The sequence below is a fragment of the Triticum urartu genome, chromosome 3 (genome assembly GCF_003073215.2).
Source record: "Triticum urartu cultivar G1812 chromosome 3, Tu2.1, whole genome shotgun sequence".
In the NCBI taxonomy this organism is placed as follows: domain Eukaryota; kingdom Viridiplantae; phylum Streptophyta; class Magnoliopsida; order Poales; family Poaceae; genus Triticum; species Triticum urartu.
In genome coordinates, this window is record NC_053024.1 from 657121066 (window position 1) to 657143952 (window position 22887).

The following is a 22887-nucleotide window of genomic DNA, read 5'->3' on the forward strand; positions in this document are numbered from 1 at the left end:
TTAAAAAGTGATAAGATCCTCAAAGGAAAAATTCATAACTTTACTTACAATTTGTTGTTTAACCAAACATTTGTTGTGCACACATATTTGCCTGCGCCTGCTCTTTTTGACAATCATCGCAAAGGAAGATATTTTGTTCTTGAGAGCGAGGCCTGAGCTCAGAATGCAGTAGTGGAGGCAGCACGGCAGGCCGAGGCATTCGCACCGAGAGCCTTTGTGAGCTACCACGCCGACTATTATCCAAACTACTAGTCGATTAGGAAGTTAGGCCAAAAACGTAAGCTTGGGGGAGTATGTGTTTCCCACTGACATTGCGTTCATGTTCACAAATTTCATTCCAGTTGTCTGTGTTCACACTTTTTCATTGTATCATCCATGCTTAATTTTATTTTCTCTCTTTATTCTTATGTGTTTGAAAAACCTTAGAAAAACAAAAAAAATAGTTGTATTTAATTTACTTTCTTTGCATGTTTAGTTGTAATACTAAAAAGAAAACCCAAAAAGATTTCCTTGTTCTTCTTTGGCTGGTTGGGAGCTTTCCCGTGTAAATAGTTTTTCTCGTTTTTGCTTTTCCCTTTTATTTGCTTGTTCAAGAAAACCAAAAACTTCGAAAATATTTCAGTGTGTTTCTCTGAATCTTTTCCTTTTATTCGAGTTGTACCGAGTAGAAGACCACGATGAAAATTTTCAGTGTCTCTCTTATGAATAACTATTGATCTAATAAGGAGCCCATTTTACCTTGTCTTCTCCTGTTGAATAAAATGTTTTGCAGATTCCAGCTTAGTCCACGGCACTCTTGCACTATTATTATTTTCATACCATTTGGTCGTGGAAGTGAAAGGCAATAATGACGATATTTGATGAACTGGCCGTAGCAGAGAAAAACTAGTATGAACTTGACTTGGTCTGTTTGTGTAAATATGTTTAACCTAGTATCCATGATTTAGCCCATTATGATTAAACATGTTTGCAATGACAATTAGAGATTATAGTTCCACATGCCATGCATAAGTAGCTGGGAGTGGATAATGATTTATCTTGGATATCAACATTGTGTTAAAATGATTGTGATGTAGTATGATGATATGGTATCCTCCTATGAATGTTCAAGTGGCTTGACTTGGCACGTGTTCATGCATGTAGTTGAATCAAAACCAACATAGCATCTATGATATTTATGTTCATGGTGTTCATATCCTACTCATGCTAGTGTCCAATGTTACTTATGCATAATGCATGTTCATGACCGTTCTTGCTCTCTAGCTGGCTGCTTCTCAATCTAGTTGCTAGCCTTCCCTTGTACTAAGTGGGAATTCTGCATGTACATCAAAAACCTTGAACCTAAAGTTATTCCAGATGAGTCCACCATACCTACCTATATTCGGTATTACCCTGTCGTCCTAAGTAAATTTGCATGTGCCACCTCTAAAAAAAATTCTAATAAATATCCTTTGTGTGCCTGGATCGTTCATGGAACGACGGGAGGTGGTCAGTATCTTCCATGCTAAGCAGGTTATTCTCAGGTCGAGTGTTTATTCACTCGCCATCGCACGACAAAAGGCCGTAATAGGGATGCCTAGTCTGAAACTACAAATAGAAAAATCTTACAAATAATCAAACAAAAACTCCCAATGTAGTCAAAAGCTTTACTTTTATCACTTGGGAACCACCACTAACGTGCTTAGCAAGGAAGATATTGATAACTGATAGTTGTGAAGTAAATGAGAAGGGTGCATGTCTCAAATTATCATTTATCTCGGTTTTTAAACTTGAGCTCTGGCACCTCTGTAAATCACTGCTTCCCTCTGTGAAGGGACAATCTATTTACTTTTATGTTGTGTCATCACCTTCTAAAACAAGCGCCAGAACCTGAGAGCACTGTTGTCATGACTTATGCATTATGTGTAGTTAATGTTGGCTGCATCATGACTAGATCTTTTCTACCATGAATTACAATGTTTAGTCGCTGCTTGGACTTTGGAGGTGCTCTGCATTTATGTTTTGCGGTCTCAGAAAGGGCTAGCGAGATACCACTATTGTCATATTATATCACGGTTGTTCTGACAACGTGTTGCCGTTTGAGATATCTTATTATTGCTCGCTAGCTAATTATGTTATGAGTTAATATAATCTTTAAGAGTTATTGTCGGCATGGTTAGTTATATAATGTTGGCTGAAAACCTGGGTGCTGTTTAAGCTTATTTATGCAAACAAGAGCAAAAGAGTTTGTAAAAGTTTTTCTTTTTCACTTTCAGTTTATCAACTGAATTGGTTGAAGACAAGCAAAGGTTTAAGCTTGGCGGAGTTGATACATCTCCAACGTATCTACTTTTCCTAACGCTTTTCCTCTTGTTTTGGACTCTAATTTGCATAATTTGAATGAAACTAAACCCGGACTGATGATGTTTTCAGCAAAACTACCATGGTGTTGTTTTGTGCAAAAATAAAAGTTCTCGAAATGGAACGAAACTTTGCAAGGATTTTTTTATATCAATAATAAGAATTTCTGGAGCCAAGACCCACCGAAGGGGGGCGCCTGGGTGGGCACAACCCACCAGGGCGGCCCCCTTCCTGGCACGCCCAGGTGGGTTGTCCCCACCTGGTGGCCCCGCAGACCCTGAAACCGACGCTACAAAATCTTGTTTTTTCCAGAAAAAAATCAGGGAGAAAGAATTATCATGATCCATAAGACGGAGCCGTTGTTACCTCATGTTCTTCATTGGGAGGCCAGATCTGGAGTCCGTTTGGGGCTCCGGAGAGGGGGGTCTTCGTTCTTCGTCATCACCAACCATTCTCCATCACCAATTCCATGATGCTCCCCACCGGGAGTGAGTAATTACTTCGTAGGCTCGCTGGTCGGTGAGGAGTTGGATGAGATTCATCATGTAATCAAGTTAGTTTTGTTACGGCTTGATCCCTAGTATCCACTTTGTTCAAAGATTGATGTTGCTATGACTTTTCCATGCTTAATGCTTGTCACTTTGGGCTCGGTGCAATGATTTCAGATCTGAACTGTTTATGTTATCACCATTATATCCATGTTCTAGATCCGATCTTGCAAGTTATAGTCACCTACTACGTGTTATGATCCGGCAACCCCTGAGTGACAATAGTCGGGACCACGCCATGCTTAATGCTTGTCACTTTGGGCTCGGTGCAATGATTTCAGATCTGAACTGTTTATGTTATCACCATTATATCCATGTTCTAGATCCGATCTTGCAAGTTATAGTCACCTACTACGTGTTATGATCCGGCAACCCCTGAGTGACAATAGTCGGGACCACGCCATGCTTAATGCTTGTCACTTTGGGCTCGGTGCAATGATTTCAGATCTGAACTGTTTATGTTATCACCATTATATCCATGTTCTAGATCCGATCTTGCAAGTTATAGTCACCTACTACGTGTTATGATCCGGCAACCCCTGAGTGACAATAGTCGGGACCACTCCCGATGATGACCGTAGTTTGAGGATTTCATGTATTCTCCATGTGTTAATGCTTTATTCCGGTTCTCTATTAAAAGGAGGCCTTAATATCCCTTAGTTTCCAATAGGACCCCGCTGCCACGGGAGGGTATGACAAAAGATGTCATGCAAGTTCTTTCCATAAGCACGTATGACTATTTACGGAATACATGCCTACATTATATTGATAAACTGGAGCTAGTGTTGTATCGCCCTAGGTTATTGTAACACCCCGGATGCAGCTTACCATATTTGTAACTCCGACTCTGCCGTTTCCAGCTCTAAGTTATGATTCTCCCTTCGTGGTTGGGTCTTGTCTTTGTTTTGCATTTTGTCCATGTCATGCATTCCATATCATGTCATCATGTGCATCTCATTTGCATACGTGTTCGTCTCATGCATCCGAGCTTTTTCCCCGTTGTCCGTTTTGGAATCCGACACTCCTACGTCCTCCGGCGTCCCCTATTGTCTCTTTTCGTGAGCGGGTGTTAAACTTTCTCGGAATGGACCGAGATTTGCCAAGCGGCCTTGGTACACCACTGGTAGACCGCCTATCAAATTTCGTGCCATTTGGAGTCCGTTTGATGCTCCAACGGTTAACCGGGGAACCGTAAAGGCCTCATGTGTGTTGCAGCCCAACACCCCTCCAAAACGGCCCAATAGCCCATCCAAACCTATCCCATGTCCTCCACCGTCGGATCACGATTGCGTGGTCGAAAACTACACCTCATTTGGACACTCGCACCTTCTTCTAGGTATAAATATGTCCTCCCCGTCCAAATCCGGGTCGAAACCCTAGTATAGCCTTCCCCACCGCCACCGGACGCCTCCGCGACGGCCGGACACATCCGCTGCCGCCGCCCGTTGAATCCCAGCGCGCCATGTGGCACCGCAGTGCCACCCACCGCCACCGGCCCGCTCGGCCCGTGCGGGGCCCCCGCGGCCCGCACCGCGCAGCGCCGCCGCGCCAGTCCTCCGCCGCCGCCCGTCTCGCGCCTCCTCCACCCGGCCACCGTCACGCTCGCCGCCGGCCGCCGCCACGCTCGCCGGCATCACCGCCCGCCCGTGCTCGGACCACCGCCGAACACCTCCGCCGACGTCGCCGAGATCCTCTCCGCCTCCTCTCCCATAGGATCCGGCCGGTCCCTTCCTCTCCGGCCACCTTCCCTAGTCTGGCGATGATCTCCGGCATCAACTCCGGCGAGCTCGTGCCTCGCCTCGGTTCGCGTGCAAATCGAAGAACCCTAGATCTGGAGGTCAATTCTGCCACTAAGTCTTTCCCCCTCACATTTTAAGCCCCTGTTCATCATGCCATAACTTCATGACCGTTGCTCCGTTTTGTGCGTGCAATATATCAAAATGTTCATCATGATGTGCTCTTCATTTTGTTCCATTGTGACATGCTTGTTTGAGTCCATCTTGATGCCCAAATCGTGGATGCAAGAGTTCTATAAATTTCTAGGTGCTGATTCTTATAAGAGTATGAGGATTTGTCATTTTTGCTACATTTGTTGTGTGATGCATATGGGCATGAGCTCAACATGTATTTTGATCTATGTCATGCCATCTTTACAGCGGTGTTTGCCATGTATTTTGGTGACCAATGTGGTGACTAGCACAAGCATGCAAAGTAGCCTTCGTGATATTGCTGATTTCAGAATCTCAGGATTTTGGCTAAGTCTTTTGTCTGCTGTTATTTTGATGCCTTGTTTCCATGATGTTAAAGTGAGATCCATGCTTGTTTTGAGTATCTTCAGTAAGGATGGTATGGATATATGGTTATGCTCTATCCATCCATGCCCCTGTTTGCAACTATGGAGTACCCTAGCATGTCTTAATCTTGTTATACTTTTGCTATAAAATGTTCCTAGCAGATTGTTTACATGTAAATTAATTTTGCCATGGTTGTTGTAGTTGATCCAAGCATGATATAAACTTGTTCTTGCCATGGTTAGCTTCCTGATCATGTCTTCTTGCTGGTAGTATTCTTATCTTGTCATGCAATGCCTTGTGGTGAGTGAATCGAGCTCGCAAAGAGGCCTTCATAATTATGTTTATGTCGTGCTCAGTTTTCTACCAAGTCTCAAATCGGTTAACGAAACTTGCTATGTTTACATGGGTGCCATCTTATTTTCTGTGCCTTTTTGGCTCATGGTCAGTAAGGGACTTTTGTTCTATGCATTTAGTAGATTCATGCCATGCCTTTTTTTTACTATGATTTGTTCTTGTATCATGTTGTTTGCTTGCTCTAAACATGGCTTCCTGTTGTTAATTTCTGGCATGTTAGTATTTTCACCAAGTCTGTGATGCTGATATCTTTTGCTCTTTTGCCATGCTTGTTTGAACCTTCTCTTGTGCGATTTAGCCATAGCTCAATGTTCATATTTTGTCAAGCATCTTGAGTAGATCATTGCCATGTGCTTTGTTGCTATGTTGGAGTGCAGTAGCTTAGTTCCTTGTTGCATTCTAGATGGTATCGTGCTGTTAATCGCAGAATTGTGCCATTCTTGTTTTGCTTTCCATTTGCAATTCGTGCATCCGATTCCGGTGATCTTTATATCGATTTCGACCGAAATCATCTCATCTTTCCAGAGGCGCACTTGGTTTGCCAAGTTGATGCCTTGATCAATCTTTTCCTTCTGGAGCACGCATATGCACTGCATATCACATCTCGTATATCATGCCATGTTTTGCATCGTGTTGCATGTGCATTGCACCGTGATTGATTATTGGTCCTTTGCTTGTGTTCTTGCTTTGGGTAGAGCCGGGAGACGATTACGTGATCGAGGAACCTGTTGAGTACGCTTACGAGGATCCAGCTTTCATCAACTCTGAGAACTTTGCAGGCACGATGACCATACCCTCGAAATAACTTCTATCTTTGCTTGCTAGTTGTTCACTCTATTGCTATGCCGCGATACCTACCACTTGATTTATCATGCCTCCCATATTGCCATGTCAAGCCTCTAACCCACCTTTCCTAGCAAACCGTTGTTTGGCTATGTTACCGCTTTGCTCAGCCCCTCTTATAGTGTTGCTAGTTGCAGGTGAAGTTAAAGTTTGTTCCTTATTGGAACATGGATATTGTTGGGATATCATTAGTACATCTTGTTTACTTTAATGTATCTATATACTTGGTAAAGGGTGGAAGGCTCGGCCTTATGCCTGGTGTTCTGTTCCACTCTTGCCTCCCTAGTTTCCGTCATACCGGTGTTATGTTCCTTGATTTTGCGTTCCTTACGCGGTTGGGTGATAATGGGAACCCCTTGACAGTTCACCTTGAATAAAACTCCTCCAGCAAGGCCCAACCTTGGTTTTACCATTTGCCACCTAAGCCTTTTTCCCTTGGGTTCTGCGGACTCAAGGGTCATCTTTATTTTAAACCCCCGGGCTAGTGCTCCTTTGAGTGTTGGTCCAAACTAGAGCCCCTTGCAGCGCCACCTCGGGGAAACTTGAGGTTTGGTTTTAGTTGTACGGATTGCTTATCCGGTGTGCCCTGAGAACGAGATATGTGCAAGTCCTATCGGGATTTGTCGGCACATTCGGGCGGCTTTGCTGGTCTTGTTTTACCATTGTTGAAATTTCTTGTAACCGGGATTCCGAGTCTGACCGGGTCTTCCTGGGAGAAGGAATATCCTTTTTTGACCGTGAGAACTTGTGATGGGCTAAGTTGGGACACCCCTGTAGGGTTTTGAACTTTCGAAAGCCATGCCCACGATTATAGGCAGATGGGAATTTGTTAATGTCCGGTTGTAGAGAACTTGACACTTAATATAATTAAAATGAATCAACCGCGTGTGTAGCCGTGATGGTCTCTTTTCGGTGGAGTCCGGGAAGAGAACACGGTCTCGTGTTATGCTTGATCGTAAGTAGCTTCAGGGTCACTTCTTGATCACTAATAGCTTCTCGACTGTGCTTTGCTTCTCTTCTCGCTCTCATTGCGTAAGTTAGCCACCACATATGCTAGTGCTTGCTGCAGCTCCACCTCACTACCCCTTTCCTCCCTTTAAGCTTAAATAGTTTTGATCGCGATGGTATGAGATTGCTGAGTCCCCGTGACTCACAGATACTTCCAAATAGATGCAGGTGCCGAAAATGCCAGTGCAGGGGACGCTACTGAACTCAAGTGGGAGTTCGACTAGGATTCGGGCCGTTACTATGTTTCCTTTCTGGATGATCAGTAGAGGAGCCCAGTTGGGGCGATCGGGATCTAGCATTTGGGGTTGTCTTTCTTATTTTGGTTCCATAGTCGGACCTTGATTGTATTCTGGATGATGTATGCTATATTTATGTATTGTGTGAAGTGGCGATTGTAAGCCAACTCTTTATCCCTTTCTTATTCCGTACATGGGATGTGTAAAGATTAACACTCTTGTGACATGCCTACCATGCGGTTATGCCTCTAAGTCGTGCCCCGACACGTGGGAGATATAGCCGCATTGTGGGTGTTACAAGTTGGTAATCAGAGCCATCCCCGACTTAGGATCCCCCCTGCTTGATCGAATCGCTGACATTGTTGAGTCTAGTAAAATGTTTTGAGTCTTATAGGATTATATATATCAGAGAGTAGGATTCTTTTTACTCCTTAGTCCCTTCTCGATCTGGTGAGGCCTCCTGACGTAGAGTTTTGACTCTTCTCTCCTCAAATTTCTTGAAAAAAAATTAGGATCATGCGGGTATTTTGGAATCGTTCCGATGGTTTTGTGACGAGAACATTGTTCTTGGTGCCTCCTGACATTTAGGGGTTGTGGCAGTGTCCCGGGCAATTGAGCTCCGAGGTGTTGTCGTCACAATTTTATCGTTGTAGTTCTGGAATACCTGAGTTTCGTCGACATTGAAAATCTCTTTTATGCAGTTGCTGGTGAGATAACCTCGACGCCACCCAGTACTAGGCGGGAGTTCGGGAGTATTGCCATAACTCGTATAACGGATGTTTTTTGAAGGTTGAGGTAAATGATTTCCGAAGGTTTCTTGGTTATGTGTTGAAGGATGGATACGGCTGGATGTAGGATTTGCTAGTTTTGGGTGAGATATAATGCTGCCCCTGTATCCCCAACACCTGATTGCATAACCAGAAAGTTTCGGGAGTTTTATAGGTGGGAATTCAAGTAGCTCTAGTATTTCTTTCCGCAGATATTTGGTTTGTGATTGGGTAATCCTTGCCAATTATTTATTCATATCCGTACCTTGTTGCTTTATTCATCTATCCCAATCTAAGTGATGATTTACTTTGGAATGCATTCATTCATTCTTGTTCGAATGTTAAGGCTATATGTTGCAATTTCGATCCATTGATTCAGCTTGAATATATGTCTTTCAAGATGCTAACGGATGTCAACCTCTTCAGGATGGCTCCTCCAACGCGTCAGAATCTGGATCCTCCGCCACCACGTCCACCTCCGGAGGCATGGCAAGCTCTCATGGCAGCCACCAACACCAACACTCAGATGCTTTTGCAACTCTTGCAAGAGCGCAACCAAGGAAATCAAGGCCAATGCAACAATCAGATTCAGTTTGCTACCATCAATTAGTTCCTCGCAAACCAGCCGAAGTCCTTCAGTAACTGTGTTGAGGCCACAGACGCCGACGACTGGCTCGGGGATATCTGCAAACATTTTGAGTGTGGAAATGTCGGGCCTGAGGACTTTGTCATGTTTGCTTCATTCCAACTCAAAGACCAAGCTGCTGAGTGGTATCAACAATACAAAGATTCTAGAGGAGGTCGTGTGATTACCTGGGATGATTTCTTCTGAGACTTCAAAGCTCACCACACTCCACAAAGTGTTGCTGAGAGTAAGTGTGAGGAGTTCCGCAATCTCAAGCAAGGCAGCATGTCTGTTTACCAATACAACATCATGTTTCAGAGGCTCGCTCGCTTCTCTAAACAAGACGTCCCTGACGAAAAGAGCATGATTTATCAATCCAGAGGTGGCCTTAGAGAAGATCTGCAATTAGCTCTCATGCTTTTTGAGCCGACCAAGTATGATGCATATAAGAAGAGAGTCAGGGATGCAGCTCCATCTTCTTCTTCAACTCAAGTGGCAGCTAAGCAACAGAAGTTCTGGTTGCCTCCTCCTCCGTTCCGTCAGCCTTATCAGCAGAAGAGTAAAGGTGGAAATGGATCTTCCCACCCCCCCAACCCAGGCTATCAAAACAAAGCACAGTCTCATGCTCCAAGGTCAAGTGCTCCTTATCACCATCCGCTCACAGAGGTTACTTGCAATAAGTGTCAGCAGAAAGGGCACTATGCAAACAAATGCTTCAACCAAAGGCGCCTTCCACCTCCTCCTCCTGTGAGATCTGCCAGCAATGCAGTGGTCAAGCATAATTCCAAGTTTGCAAAGGTCAACATGAGGAAAGCAGCTCAGGCAGAGGACTCTTCAGAAGTGATCATGGGTAACCTTCCTGTTAATGATATTCCTGCAAAAGTCCTTTTTGATACCGGTGCATCACATTCTTTCATTTCAAGACCTTTTGTGGCTATGCATGATTTGGTTACTCAAGTATTGCTGAGACCTTTGTCTATTGTTTCTCCGGCCCGACAAATGACTTCTCGAGTATTCGTTCCGGATTCTGTTATCAAGATGGGTGACTATAAGTTTCTGTCTTCTCCAATTGTTCTTGGCGACTCGGATATTGATCTAGTTCTCGGCATGGACTGGATTTCTAAGCATAAGGCTCAGCTTGATTGTGCTGCCAGGCAAATCCAATTGACACACTCGTCTGAGGATGTGATCATCTATGCCGCTCGTGATGAAACCATTCGACTGTTTTCTCTCAATGAGAAGGGTGAGTTGAATTCCATCTCTCAGATTGCAGTCGTTTGTGAATATCAAGATGTCTTTCCAGAAGAGCTTCTAGGAATGCCTCCTCATCGGCCAGTTGAATTCGTCATCGATCTTGAGCCTGGCACGGAACCTATTTGCAAACGTCCTTACAAGCTGGGACCAAAGGAATTGAAGGAATTGAAGAAACAGGTCGATGAAGAAGAGCGTCTAGGTCTGATCAGACCGAGTTCATCTCCATGGGGTTGTGGTGTTCTTTTTGTCCAGAAGAAGGATGGCACGGACCGACTTTGTGTCGACTACCGCCCATTGAACAAGAATACAATAAATAACAAGTACCCACTTCCCAACATCAATGAGCTTTTCGAACAACTCAAAGGTGCTCAAGTATTCTCCAAGCTTGACCTCCGTATGGGTTATCATAAGATTTGCATTCGTGAACAAGATATCCCCAAGACAACATTCAGAACAAGCAATGGTTCTTATGAATATACGGTCATGTATTTCGGCCTTATCAATGCTCCTCCAACGTTCTCTCGCATGATGAACTTCATCTTCAACACTTACACAAATGATTTCGTCTTGGTGTATCTCGATGACATCTTGGTCTTTTCCAAGAACAAGGAGGATCATGCCAAGCATTTGAGATTGATTCTCGACAAACTCAGAGAACATCAGTTCTATGCGAAGTTTTCAAAGTGTGAGTTCTAGCTTGATGAGGTTCTCTACCTTGGCCATATCATCTCTGCCAAGGGCATTGCTGTTAATCCTTAGAAGGTGTCTACAATTGTGAACTGGGAACCGCCTCAGAATGTCAAGCAGCTCCCCAGCTTTCTTGGGCTTGAAAGCTATTGTAGAAGATTCATTGAGAATTTCTCTAAGATTGCAAAGCCTCTTTCCAACCTCCTCTAGAAGCATGAGAAGTATGTCTGGACGCCTGAATGTGACATCGCTTTCAACACCCTCAAAGAGAAGCTAGTCATAGCTCCTGTTTTGACTCCTCCCAATGAATCCAAACCATTCGATGTTTTCTGTGATGCTTCCCTGCAAGGTCGCGGTGCTGTGTTAATGCAAGAGAAGAAAGTTGTGTCCTATACCTCTCGTCAGTTGAAGCCCAACGAAAAGAACTACCCCACTCATGACCTCGAGTTGGCGGTAGTTGTCCATGCTCTTTTAACATGGATACATCTCTTGTTAGGAAGGAAAGTGGACATCTTCACTAATCATAAGAGCCTCAAGTACATCTTCACTCAACCCAACCTCAACCTCAGACAGACTCGCTGGGTCGAAATGATTCAAGAGTATAATCCGAGTATTGAATATACTCCAGGCAAGGCTGTGCCTCAAGGTTATAATTGTCTCATGATGAATATCATCCAACAAGTCACCGATACGATGCCTACGAATTTATCTTATATTGTTCTTGGTAAGTTACTACTGATATCACTATTACCGTTACCGTTACTGCTGCTACTGTCATCAAAACTATCATATTACTTTGCTACTAATCACTTTGCTGTAGATAATTAATCTCCGGGTGTGGTTGAATTGACAACTTAGCTGCTAATACCTTCAAATATTCTTTGACTCCCCTTGTGTCGAATCTATAAATTTGGGTAGAATACTCTACCCTCGAAACCTGCTGCGATCCCCTATACTTGTGGGTTAACAGGTATCCCTAATACCTTTGCCTTACTCTCGTCCAATGACAAGTGAATAAACACTCATCGTGAGAATAACACATCTAGCATGGAAAATATTAGCCACCTCTCACCGCCTCGCGAGCTGTACGAGCACACAAAAGATAAATTTATTTTGAATATTAGAGATGGCACATACAAGTTTGTTTAGAACGGAAAAATAATACCACATATACGTAGGTATAGTGGACTCATGTGGCAAAACTGGTTTAAAGGATTTTGGATGCACAAGTAGTGATCATACTTAGTGCAAAATGAAGGCTAGCAAAAGATTGAGAAGCGACCAACCAAGAAACGAATAATCTCATAAGAGAGCATTAAGAATAATTAACACTAAGTAATGCACCACAAGTAGGATGTTATTTCATTGCATGACTATTGACTTTCGTGCTTGCGTAGGGAATCACAAACCTTAACACAAATATTCTTACTCAAGCATAATTACTCATCAACATGCCTCACACATCACATCATCATATCTCAAAACTATTACTAAGAATCAAGTTTACTTTTTCCAATGATCTTCATGAAAGTTTTTATTATATCCTTCTTGGATATCTATCACTTTGGAAATAATTTTCATGTGTTGCTTGTGATAAGCTCAAACAAATATAAGTGAAGACCATGAGCATAATATTTCTTTCTCTTAAATTAATTTATGTGAAGCAAGAGAGGATTTCTTAAATAATTTACTAACTCTCAAATAAATGTAAGTGAAGCAAGAGAGCATTTCTTCAAAAATACTAAAGCACACCATGCTCAAAAAGATATAAGTGAAGCACTAGAGGAATTCCATAGTTCATAAAAATTTAAGTGAAGAATAGAGAGCAATTCTAACAAGTCATGGCATAATTTTTGCTCTCTCAAAAAAGTGTGTCCAGCAAGAGATCAAGGGAAAACATAAAACAAAACAAGAAAAGACTCATATCATACAAGACGCTCCAAGCAAAACTCATAGTATGTGATGAATAAAAATATAGCTTCGAGTAAAATACCAATGGTCATTAGAAGAAAGACGGGATGCCACTCGGGGCATCCCCAAGCTTAGTTGCTTGCTTCTCCTTGGATAATAGCTTAGTATGCCATGGGCATCCCCAAGCTTAGGCTCTTCTTACTCCTTATTCCTTCATCCATCGCACGATAACCCAAAACTAGAAGACTTCAATCACATAAAACTCAACAAAACCTTCGTGAGATCCGTTACTATAAGAAAACAAATCACTACTATAAGTACTGTTGCAACCCATTCATATTTTATTTTTGCATTATATCTACTATATTGCAACTTTTCTATGGCAAAAACTCATCAAATAAAACCATAGAATCATCAAAACAAGCACACAACGGAAAGAAAACTGAATCTGTCAAAAACAGAACAGTCTGTAGCAATCTGGGTATTTTGAGTATTTCTGTAACTCTAAAAACTCTGAAAATTAGAACGGCCTGAGCAATTTGTATATAAATCTTCTGCAAAAAGAATTGGTATTTTATCGCTCTCTGGTTGAAAATGAAAATTATTTTTGTGAGCGCAAAAGTTTATGTTTTTCAGCAAGATCAAACAACTATCACCCAAGAAGATCCTAAAGGCTTTACTTGGAAAAAACACTAACTAAAGTACAAAAAACACAATCATAGCAGTAGCATAATTGTGCTAACACTCAAGAACAGGAATAAAAATACAAAAATAAATTTTATTCATTGGGTGCCTCCCAATAAGCGCTATCATTTTATGACCCTAGCTAGGCATAAGATTTTATTGATGCTCACATGAAAGATAATAATTGAAACACAAAGAGAGCATCATAAAACATGTGACAAACATATTTAAGTCTAACATAATTCCTATGCATAGGCATTAAATAAGAAAACAAATTATCATGGCAAGCAAAAACTAGCATATGCAAAGAAGGGGAATAAAATATTGACGATCTCAACATAACGAGAGGTAATCTAGTAACATGAATATTTCTACAACCATATTTTCCTCTCATAATAATTACATGTGGGATCATATTCAAATTCAATAATATAACTATCACGTAAAATATTCTTTTCATGATCCACATGCATGCAAAGTTGACACTCTTCCAAAATAGTGGATTATCATCAAATAAAGTCATGGCCCCTCCGAACCCACTTTTGTCAAAAATTTCATAAGATTGAACACTCTCCAAATATGTGGGATTATTTTTACCTAAAGTTGACTCTCTTCCAAACCCACTTTCAATATTATTGCAAACATTATTATCAATAGCATATTCATCATGAGGCATAAACAATTTTTCAAGATCATAAGAAACATTATCACCCCAATCATGATCATTGCAATAAGTAGTGGACATAACAAAACAAGCATCCCCAAGCTTGGGGTTTTGCATATCACTAACACAATTGACATTAATGGAATTTTATAGAAACATCATTGCAATCATGCTTTTCATTCAAGGAGCTATCATGAATCACTTCATAAATTTCTTCATCACAATTTTCAGATTCATGAATTTCAAGCAAAACTTCATAAAGATAATTGTGCACTCAACTCACTAGCAATTGGTTCATCATGATTGGATCTTTTAAAAAGATTAGCAATTGGATGGGTATCCATATCAATAGATTTTTAGCAAGCAAAAATGCAAGCATATAGAAGGCACATGACAACACAAGCAAACAAAAGATCAAACAAGAAAAAGGAAAACAGAAAGAAGGCAAACAAAAAGGTATTTTTTTGTGAAGTGGGGGAGAGGAAAATGGGAGGCAAATGGAAAATAATGTAAATTGCGAGGAGCTAAGATTTGTGATTAGGAACCCGGTAGATGTTGATGATGTCTCCCCGGCAACGGCCCGAAATTCCTTTTGATGTCTGCAAGAACTACGTCGGTATTTCCCCAAAGAGGAAGGGATGATGCACCACAGCAACAGTAGGTACTTCCCTCAGTGATGAAACCAAGGTTATCGAACCAGTAGGAGAACCAAGCAACACTACGTAAACAGCACCTGCACACAAATAACAAATAGTCGCAACCCGACGTGTTAAAGGGGTTGCCAATCCCTTTCGGGTAACGGCGCCAGAAATTGGCAAAGGCAAATATATTAAAGAAGAGACCCGGGGGCCATAGGTTTCACTAGGGGCTTCTCTCGAGAAAAATAACAAATGGTGGGTAAACAAATTACTGTTGGGCAATTGATAGAACATCAAATAATCATGACGATATCCTAGCAATGATCATTACATAGGCATCATGTCCAAGATTAGTGGACCGACTCCTGCCTGCATCTACTACTATTACTCCACACATCAACTGCTACCCATCATGCATCTAATGTATTAAGTTCATGGAGAAACGGACTAATGCAATAAGAACGATGACATGATGTTGACAAGATCTATTTATGTAGAAATAGACCCCATCTTTTTATCCTTAATGGCAATGATACAGACGTATCAGTTCCCCTTCTATCACTGGGATCAAGCACCGTAAGATCAAACCCATCACAAAGAACCTCTTCCCATTGCAAGATAAATAGATCAAGTTGGCGAAACAAAACCCAAATATCCGAGAAGAAATATGATGCTATAATTAATCATGCATATAAGAGATCAAAGAAGATTCAAATAACTTCATGGATAAAAATATAGATTTGATCATAAACTCAAAGTTCATCTGATCCCAACAAACACACCGCAAAAGAATTACATCATATGGATCTCCAAGAGACCATTGTATTGAGAATCAAACGAGAGGGAGGAAGCCATCTAGCTACTAACTACGTACCTGAAGGTCTACAAAAGACTACTCACACATCATCGGAGAGGCACCAATGGAAGACGTGAACCCCTCCGTGATGGTGTCTAGATTGGATCTGGTGGTTCTGGACTCTGCGGCGGCTGGAATTGATTTCCGTCGACTCCCCTCGGGTTTCTGGAATATTGGGTTATTTAGAGAGTAAAGAGGCGGTCCGGGGGCACCCGAGGAGGGCACAACCCACCAGGGCATGCCTGGGCCTCCAGGCGCGCCCTGGTGGGTTGTGATCCCCTCGGAGCAACCCCCCAGGCACTTCTCCGCCCCATTGGATGTCTTCTAGTCCAAAAAATCCACAAAAAGTTTCGCTGTGTTTGGACTCCGTTTGATATTGATTACCTGCGATGTAAAAAACATGCAAAGAACAACAATTGGCACTTGGCACTTTGTCAATAGGTTAGTACCAAAAATGATATAAAATGATTATAAAACATCCAAGAATGATAATATAATAGCATGGAACAATCAAAAATTATAGATACGTTGGAGACGTAGCATGGCCCGCTGAGTCGACATAGAAGATCATGTTGTCGAACACAAAAAGCTGGCCGAGGACGTAAACATCCCCGTAGCCACTGCCGCAGTTGATCTCCAGGTGGGCCATCGATCCTTCTATTGATCTCACAAAGGAACTGTCGGTGAAAGCACCAGTGTCGGTGTGAAAAACCGAAAGACCTCGGGGTAGGGGGTCCCGAGCTGTGGATCTCAGATCGGTGGTAACAGGAACAGGGAGACAATGTTTACCCAGGTTTGGGCCCTCTTGATGTAGGAAAAACCCTACGTCCTGCTCTTGTTTATATTGATGAAGATGTATCGAGTATAGAGTTGATCTACCTCGAGATTGTAAGATGTGTTCTAACTCTAGGGCTAGGTGAATGTGATCGTGTTAAAGTCCCCTTTACGGATTAAACCCTTTGGCTTATATACACACCAGGTAGGTCATCTAGGGTTACAAGGTCGGTATCTAGGCATGGGGGTGGCAGGAGAAGTCTTGGAGTATACGTCAAGTCTTCAGCAAACACAGTCTTGATCATGCCTCCAACATGCGGCTTCCGGAGTTTGCTTCAAGGAGAAGGAGGGCCCACCAGCCCGGCCCGAGCACCATGTGCCGACTAGGTTGATACCCACTAGTCCGGGACACCATCAGACGTATCAGTAGGGGAAGGCGACCAAAATTTTGATTTACTTGAGGTTTCGGTAAGATTTGATTTGATTTGGATATATCTATAGGGGAAGGCAAGGAAAATTTTAATTTAGTTGAGATTTTTAAAAGATTTGATTTGATTTGATGAGTTAATGCATAAAATAATTTTAGGAAAGTATCGATTTGATTTATATTATTTCAGGTTACTTTATTTTCATGCTTTTATTTTGTGTGTTTTAGAAAAGTATGAATTTGGTTTAGATTATTTCAAGTTACTCTATTAATGGTGTTCTTTTTTCTGCGACATCGGTTGAGATTACCAAAAAATAAACAAAAGTCCCTGAGAGGGGGAGGCATGGGGAGAAAAATAACGGTGCAGGAGTGGAGGCGACGGAACCAACTCATGTGTTGTAACGGGCACGTACTCTAATGGTTAAACATCAATCTTGTCCGACATATACTTTAGATCAATTTTAGTAACATATAATTTGATGGAAGTATGAGTAGGGGAAAACAAAAAAGTTTTGATTTATTTGAGATTTTGCTTAGATTGATTTGATTTGATTGAGTTAATGCATGGTGTAATTTTTGGAAACATCGATTTGGTTTAGATTGTTTCAATATATTTATATGTTGATTTTATTCTATGTGGCAGGCATCAGTTGTGGTTAAAAAATCAACAAAAACAAACAAGGAGAGAAACGTGGAAGATAAAAAAGCGGGTGGAGATGGAGGCGATGGAAGGAACTAAAGTAAAAAAACAAAAAATTCTACCACGTGGCACAGGCCGTAGGGCGGATTCTGGCAAGAAGTAACTCGATGGCGCTACTTTTGGTAGGTAGTAATCTGGCGCCAAAGATAATTACTAAGGGCATCTCCAGCCACGCCCCCCAGGAAGGCCTCCCCAAGCGATTTTTTCGCGCCGGCATCGAAAAAACGGCCCAGTCGCGCCCCAGGAGCTCGATTTTCGCCGGCTTGGGCCGAAAACAGCGCCGGCGGACCCAGACCGAACCCGGCGCCTTGGGGGGCGCCTGGGGGCGCCGGGGCGAGCTGTTTTGACGCGAAAAAGACGAGGGCCAGCCGCGTCAGCGACTTGGCGCCTCTTCTTCCCCCAACGGCCTCGGTTCCCGCGGGGAATCAATGGCAAGGCTGCCGCCGGTCAGCCTTGCCATTGATTCCTCACGAGCGTCGCGTCACGGGACGGCGCGCCGACGCCTCCCCTCCCTCGCACGCGTACACACGGGCGCGGCCCGGCTATAAAAGCCGGTGGCCTCCACTCGCATGTGCCCACACCAGCCCCGCCCCTCGCCACCGTCCAGCCCCTTCCTCTCCCTACCTCTCCCGAGCGCCGCCGCCCAGCCCCTCCCTCTACCTCTCCCGAGCCCGCCCAGCCCCGCCGTCGCCATGGCAGAACGCTTCCCCGGAGACGAGGCGGCGGCCAACGGCTTCGGCCGCCGTTCGCTCCGCGAACAGGAGTCCTGGCTCCTGTTCCAGGCGAACATCCTGGCGCCGCCGGACATGCGCGCCGGGCCAACGGGGTGGAGACTCGGCGTCGGGGGAGTGCCCATTCCCCCGTTGCCCGACACCGTGGCGAAGCGGAAGTACTTCGCCGAGGAGGTCGAGATCGTGCGCGCGTCCCTCACCGACGCCGAACTCTCCCTCCCCCAGTACGCCGCCGACAACCACGCGGCCTGGGTGGCGTATTTCGAGCGCCGCCAGCAGCAGCGCTTGGCATCCACCAACGGCGCGCCGGTGGTCGGCGACCGGCAGAACAGCGAGGGACACCACCTCTGGTGGGGCGTACCCGGCCGCACACTCGAGGGCGTGCTCACGTACCTCAAGGGCGGCAAAGACCCGCCGTTGGCGTACCCCCGGCGAGGGTGGCCGCCCCGGCGCAGCACCGACGCGCCGGGCCATGGGCGCCAAGGAGGTTCGGTGCCTCCTCTTCTTCCTCCTCATCACGCTCTTCTTCACACTCCTCCGGCTCTCCGGCGCTGCTCGGCGTTAAGGCCGAGCCTGCGGCGGAGACGCCGCTCGGCCGGCGCACTCGCAGCGCCGGCATCGTCATCAACGAGGGCGGCTGGCGCGCCTCCTCCTCGTCGGCTCCCCCGCGCTTCGTCAAGCCAAAGACGGAGCCGGGGCTGGCGCCGGTGAAGGCGGAGTTCGACGACGACGACGCGACCCTCGAATGGGCGCGCCAGGACTCCATTGCGATGGAGAAGGCGCGCCGCGAGAAGGAGAAGGAGCGCCAGTGCGCCGCCCTATGCCGCTTCGAGGAGCACCGACGCGGCCACGAGGAAGGCAGGGTCGTCGTCTTATGCGACAGCGACAACGACGACGATGCGCGCCATGGCGACGCCGGGCAGGGGTCCAACAGGGGCACCCGCGTCAAGGAGGAGAAGGCCAACGACGACGATGGCGGCGACGGCGGCAGCGACTTCAGCCCCTTTCTTTTTTTTAGATTAGGTTAATGTAATGTTTGGCCGAATTTCACCGAAATTTGCCATGTTTGGCCGAAATTTAACTAGTTTTTATCATAACTCCGCCGAACGGATCTTTTTTTTAATACACGCCTCGGCCATTTTTTGCGCCGGCTCACCCCCAGGCGGCGCTTTTAGACGCCCCCTGGGGGGCCAACGGTAGGAGATGCCCTAATTACCCAGGCTCGGAAGCACACTGCTGGCTCAGCATGACCACTTTGAGGCTTGGGTAGTCCGTCGTTACTCGTTAGTCAAGTTCGTCCCCTACATATCTTGCTCCTCCTACGTATGTGAGCCGTCCTACCCTACGGTCCTACCCCCTCCTGCGAAGATGAACATGCGGCAAACGACACTGATGGGTCAGGCCGCTGTTGCCGCCGGCGGGGTGCCGCCGGCGGGATGCCTCCGTGGCAACCGCAGACGCAGGTTGTGGCGGGCCTCGCCGCGGGTGTCGATCCCCAGTTTGTGCTAATGCGCGACATAGTCCGACAGAAGTTGTAAGCAGCCATTGCTTTTCTTTGCCCCGATTGGGAATGAGTAGAACACCCAAGAAAAATTGTACTCCCTCAGATCCAAATAAGTTTTATGATCAAAGTTAATAGCCTGGATCTAATATAGTTGCTCTTGAATTGGCAGAATTGAGTATATACGAATGAAACCAATGGCGGCTGACTGGCAGCGGCGGGTGCCAGAGGTCGCGAGCAGGATCGAGGAAATCTTGTTTAGGAGACACCCAAACAAAGTCTTCTTGTATTTCCTTCTTCATTTTCACCTTTAGGAGACACCCAAACAAGTTAATGGCCTGCATGTTATATCTGCTGATATTTTCTGATCTTTTGGGTAGACGGAGTACTGCAATATGGCGAAGGGGGCAATTCAGTCATACTTGTACTTCGTTCTCCGGTTCTTGACTGCTCATCAAAACCAACAACAGCAACAAAGCCAACAATCCTCAGGACAAATAGCATCTTCACCTGGCTATATCACCCAAGGTGCAAGTGCAACTTCTAGAATGTCTTATGTAACACACAACATGGATCCTTCTTCTAGTGCAGGCTTGGTTCCACAGAGTGCCACCATGGGTACCTCGCTGCCAGGTACTAATAGTTTTACTAATCTTAAGTTGAAATTATTCTGCCTGGGGCTTCTAGCCTAGAAGTCCAATAGCTAGCAGCATATTGGACAAAAATGAAGTTCATTATGTGTGAAGCATATGTTGAAGAAACACCGCATTTTTCATAGTCTACCTCGTGTGTTTTGGGGAAAAATCCACTATGTAGCTATTGTATGACAAAAGCACTTTAAAATGTTAGCCAGAAAATTGTATTATCATAATTCAGCATTATGCTCCTTCAGACTCTTAAATTCCAAAAAAAATTGAGTATGCCATTAATTCTATTAGTTAGAAATGTGATATCACAATGATCTGCCCCACAGTGTTATCCCACATTCATGTATGACATATTGACATCTTCCAATCATATAGACTATGTCTTGGAGGTTTTCTTTCCCAGTTTGCCTGACCTATATCCCTAGTTACTAACTTGGCATGTGTTGTCCTCTTTCCAAGGGGAGCTCCTGATGAGCATGTGAACACCACGCTGTCTCTGGGGATAAACCCTACACAACATGATTGGTCTATAGAGTCCAACAACAACAACCTCGTAAGAGCTCTACGCTATGGTTTACACATAGAAAATGTGGTAGTTAGTATATCCCTAAAGATTCATTTAACACTGCAGCCCAAGCTGACAGAGGCACACCCGGTGCCTCCTATAAAGGATCTCCCAAGGAAACCGAAGTTCATCTGCCCAATCTGCAAGAACGAGTTGGTCGATGCGTCATCAACTATCTGTGGCCACATCTTCTGCCAGAAGTGCATCGAGCCCTCCATCCAGGCACAGAAAAAGTGTCCTACCTATCGTAGGAAGCTGACAATGAGAAGTTTCCACCGCATCTACCTCCCGATGATGGACCGAACTGATCCTGGCATTCTGGGCGCCCGGAGCATCGACACCCAAACCATTGTCCTCAATCCTTTCTAGTGATTCCATCTGAACTATTCTTCAAAGTGTTATCACTCTTTAGTTTTTGCCCCTCGGTTTTAAGAACTGCTCGCGTAAGATACTAATATGCATCCTTGGTGGTAATTGGTAAAGGACACATATTGTGAACTTCATATGCAAGAAATAAAAAATATACTTTTTTCTTGTTCGGGTATATGGTGTTGTGCACGCACTCTGGAATATATATATATATATATATGTGTGTGTGTGTGTGTGTGTGTGTGTGACGAAGATTTGGGCTTTGTATTGCGTTGTCCCCTAAATCGGGACCAATGGAGCCTAGATTATATATCATGTGCTCAAAAAACAAATTAAGGGTTTATCAGAGAAAGCACAATATCGTACCCATACAACCAGTGACCTTTGAATCTTAGTGGCTCGGTCATAATGAGATCATTGCAACAATACTATAAAAGGAAAGAAAGAGGAGGAGGCTGAATGCCTGATATGCCTTAGAGGCTTAGATCGTCTACCTTAGAGCATCTCTAATGATTCCCTATCCGGTGTTTGAGGAAGATAAATTATCTTTTCTTCTTCTAACCGGCACCTAACCAAACCCCTATCGTCCTTAAGGAGAAAAAAATATCCTCCACGGTAGCCCCGATTACTAACTTGACTGACCACCCACAGAGCAAATTTTTTGGCCTCTCCCCCGCGCTCACACTGCATTGTCGTCGGTGTTGCTTCCGTCGAATAAATAGTGCCACCGCCAACACCTCGCTGCCTCCTCTGCGCTCTTAGACGGTCGCTAGTCGCTGCCATTGCCGGAATCCAGCTCCATTGCCGCCTCCGTCTCATTGCTCCTGTCGTCGGAAGGACGGACTGAATCTTCTTACTCCGAGCCACTCTATCCACTATTGTCCATCTCGAAGCCCTGCTGACCACTAGCAGCTGCTCAACATCGCCGGGTGTGACACCTTCACCACCCTTCAAGTGTTCGGTGGTTTTTGTGCTTTTTCATCTCGCTTTTTCATTTGTCAATTGATGAACCGAGTCATTTCTAGTTAAGATAAAGAGGTTAGGGGTGTGATCTTCGAGGACTCTTTGTCAGAGGAGGAGGACGAGGAGGAGGAGGAAGACGATGATGACTTCAAAGTGTCCATTGGCATGATCCTCAATGAGGATTTTCGGCAGCCGGGAGGAGAATCACAATTCGGTCATATACACATCAACCGAGATAGAGCTCAGGGACATGCCAAGATTATGAGAGACTATTTCAACCCCAATGCAGCCTATCTGGAGAAGTATTTTTGCTGGAGATTTCAGATGCAAATGAGTCTCTTTATCACCATAAAATTCATGTAGAAGCATGATGATTCGTTCGAACTCAGGAGGGGTGCATCTGGAGAGATAAGTGCGAGCCTTTGTTGAAGTGTATAGCAGTTGTTTGAGTGCCGTTGACGACTATGTCTGCATTGGAGATATAATCTTGGAGGCCGTTCG

The 22887-nt window shown here is 44.5% G+C and overlaps 1 protein-coding gene across 1 annotated transcript; it reads left to right on the forward strand.

Annotated features, from left to right (window-relative positions):
* Positions 1-19777: 19777 nt before the first annotated feature.
* LOC125547120 (probable histone acetyltransferase HAC-like 1) lies at positions 19778-21423 on the forward strand. The gene is made up of 5 exons (XM_048711124.1): positions 19778-19875; positions 20015-20120; positions 20223-20484; positions 20954-21042; positions 21103-21423. Exons 1-5 carry the CDS (start codon positions 19778-19780, stop codon positions 21421-21423), a joined length of 876 nt encoding a protein of 291 aa, XP_048567081.1.
* Positions 21424-22887: the final 1464 nt, after the last annotated feature.

Bases quoted from the DNA above. Each gene is read 5' to 3' on its own strand.
- LOC125547120 (XM_048711124.1), top strand. From the start codon at position 19,778: ATGCCTCCGTGGCAACCGCAGACGCAGGTTGTGGCGGGCCTCGCCGCG. The intron at 20,485-20,953 runs GTTTTACTAATC...TTCCAAGGGGAG, and splicing joins CTCGCTGCCAGGTACTAATA to CTCCTGATGAGCATGTGAAC. The intron at 21,043-21,102 runs GTAAGAGCTCTA...ATATCCCTAAAG, and splicing joins AGTCCAACAACAACAACCTC to ATTCATTTAACACTGCAGCC.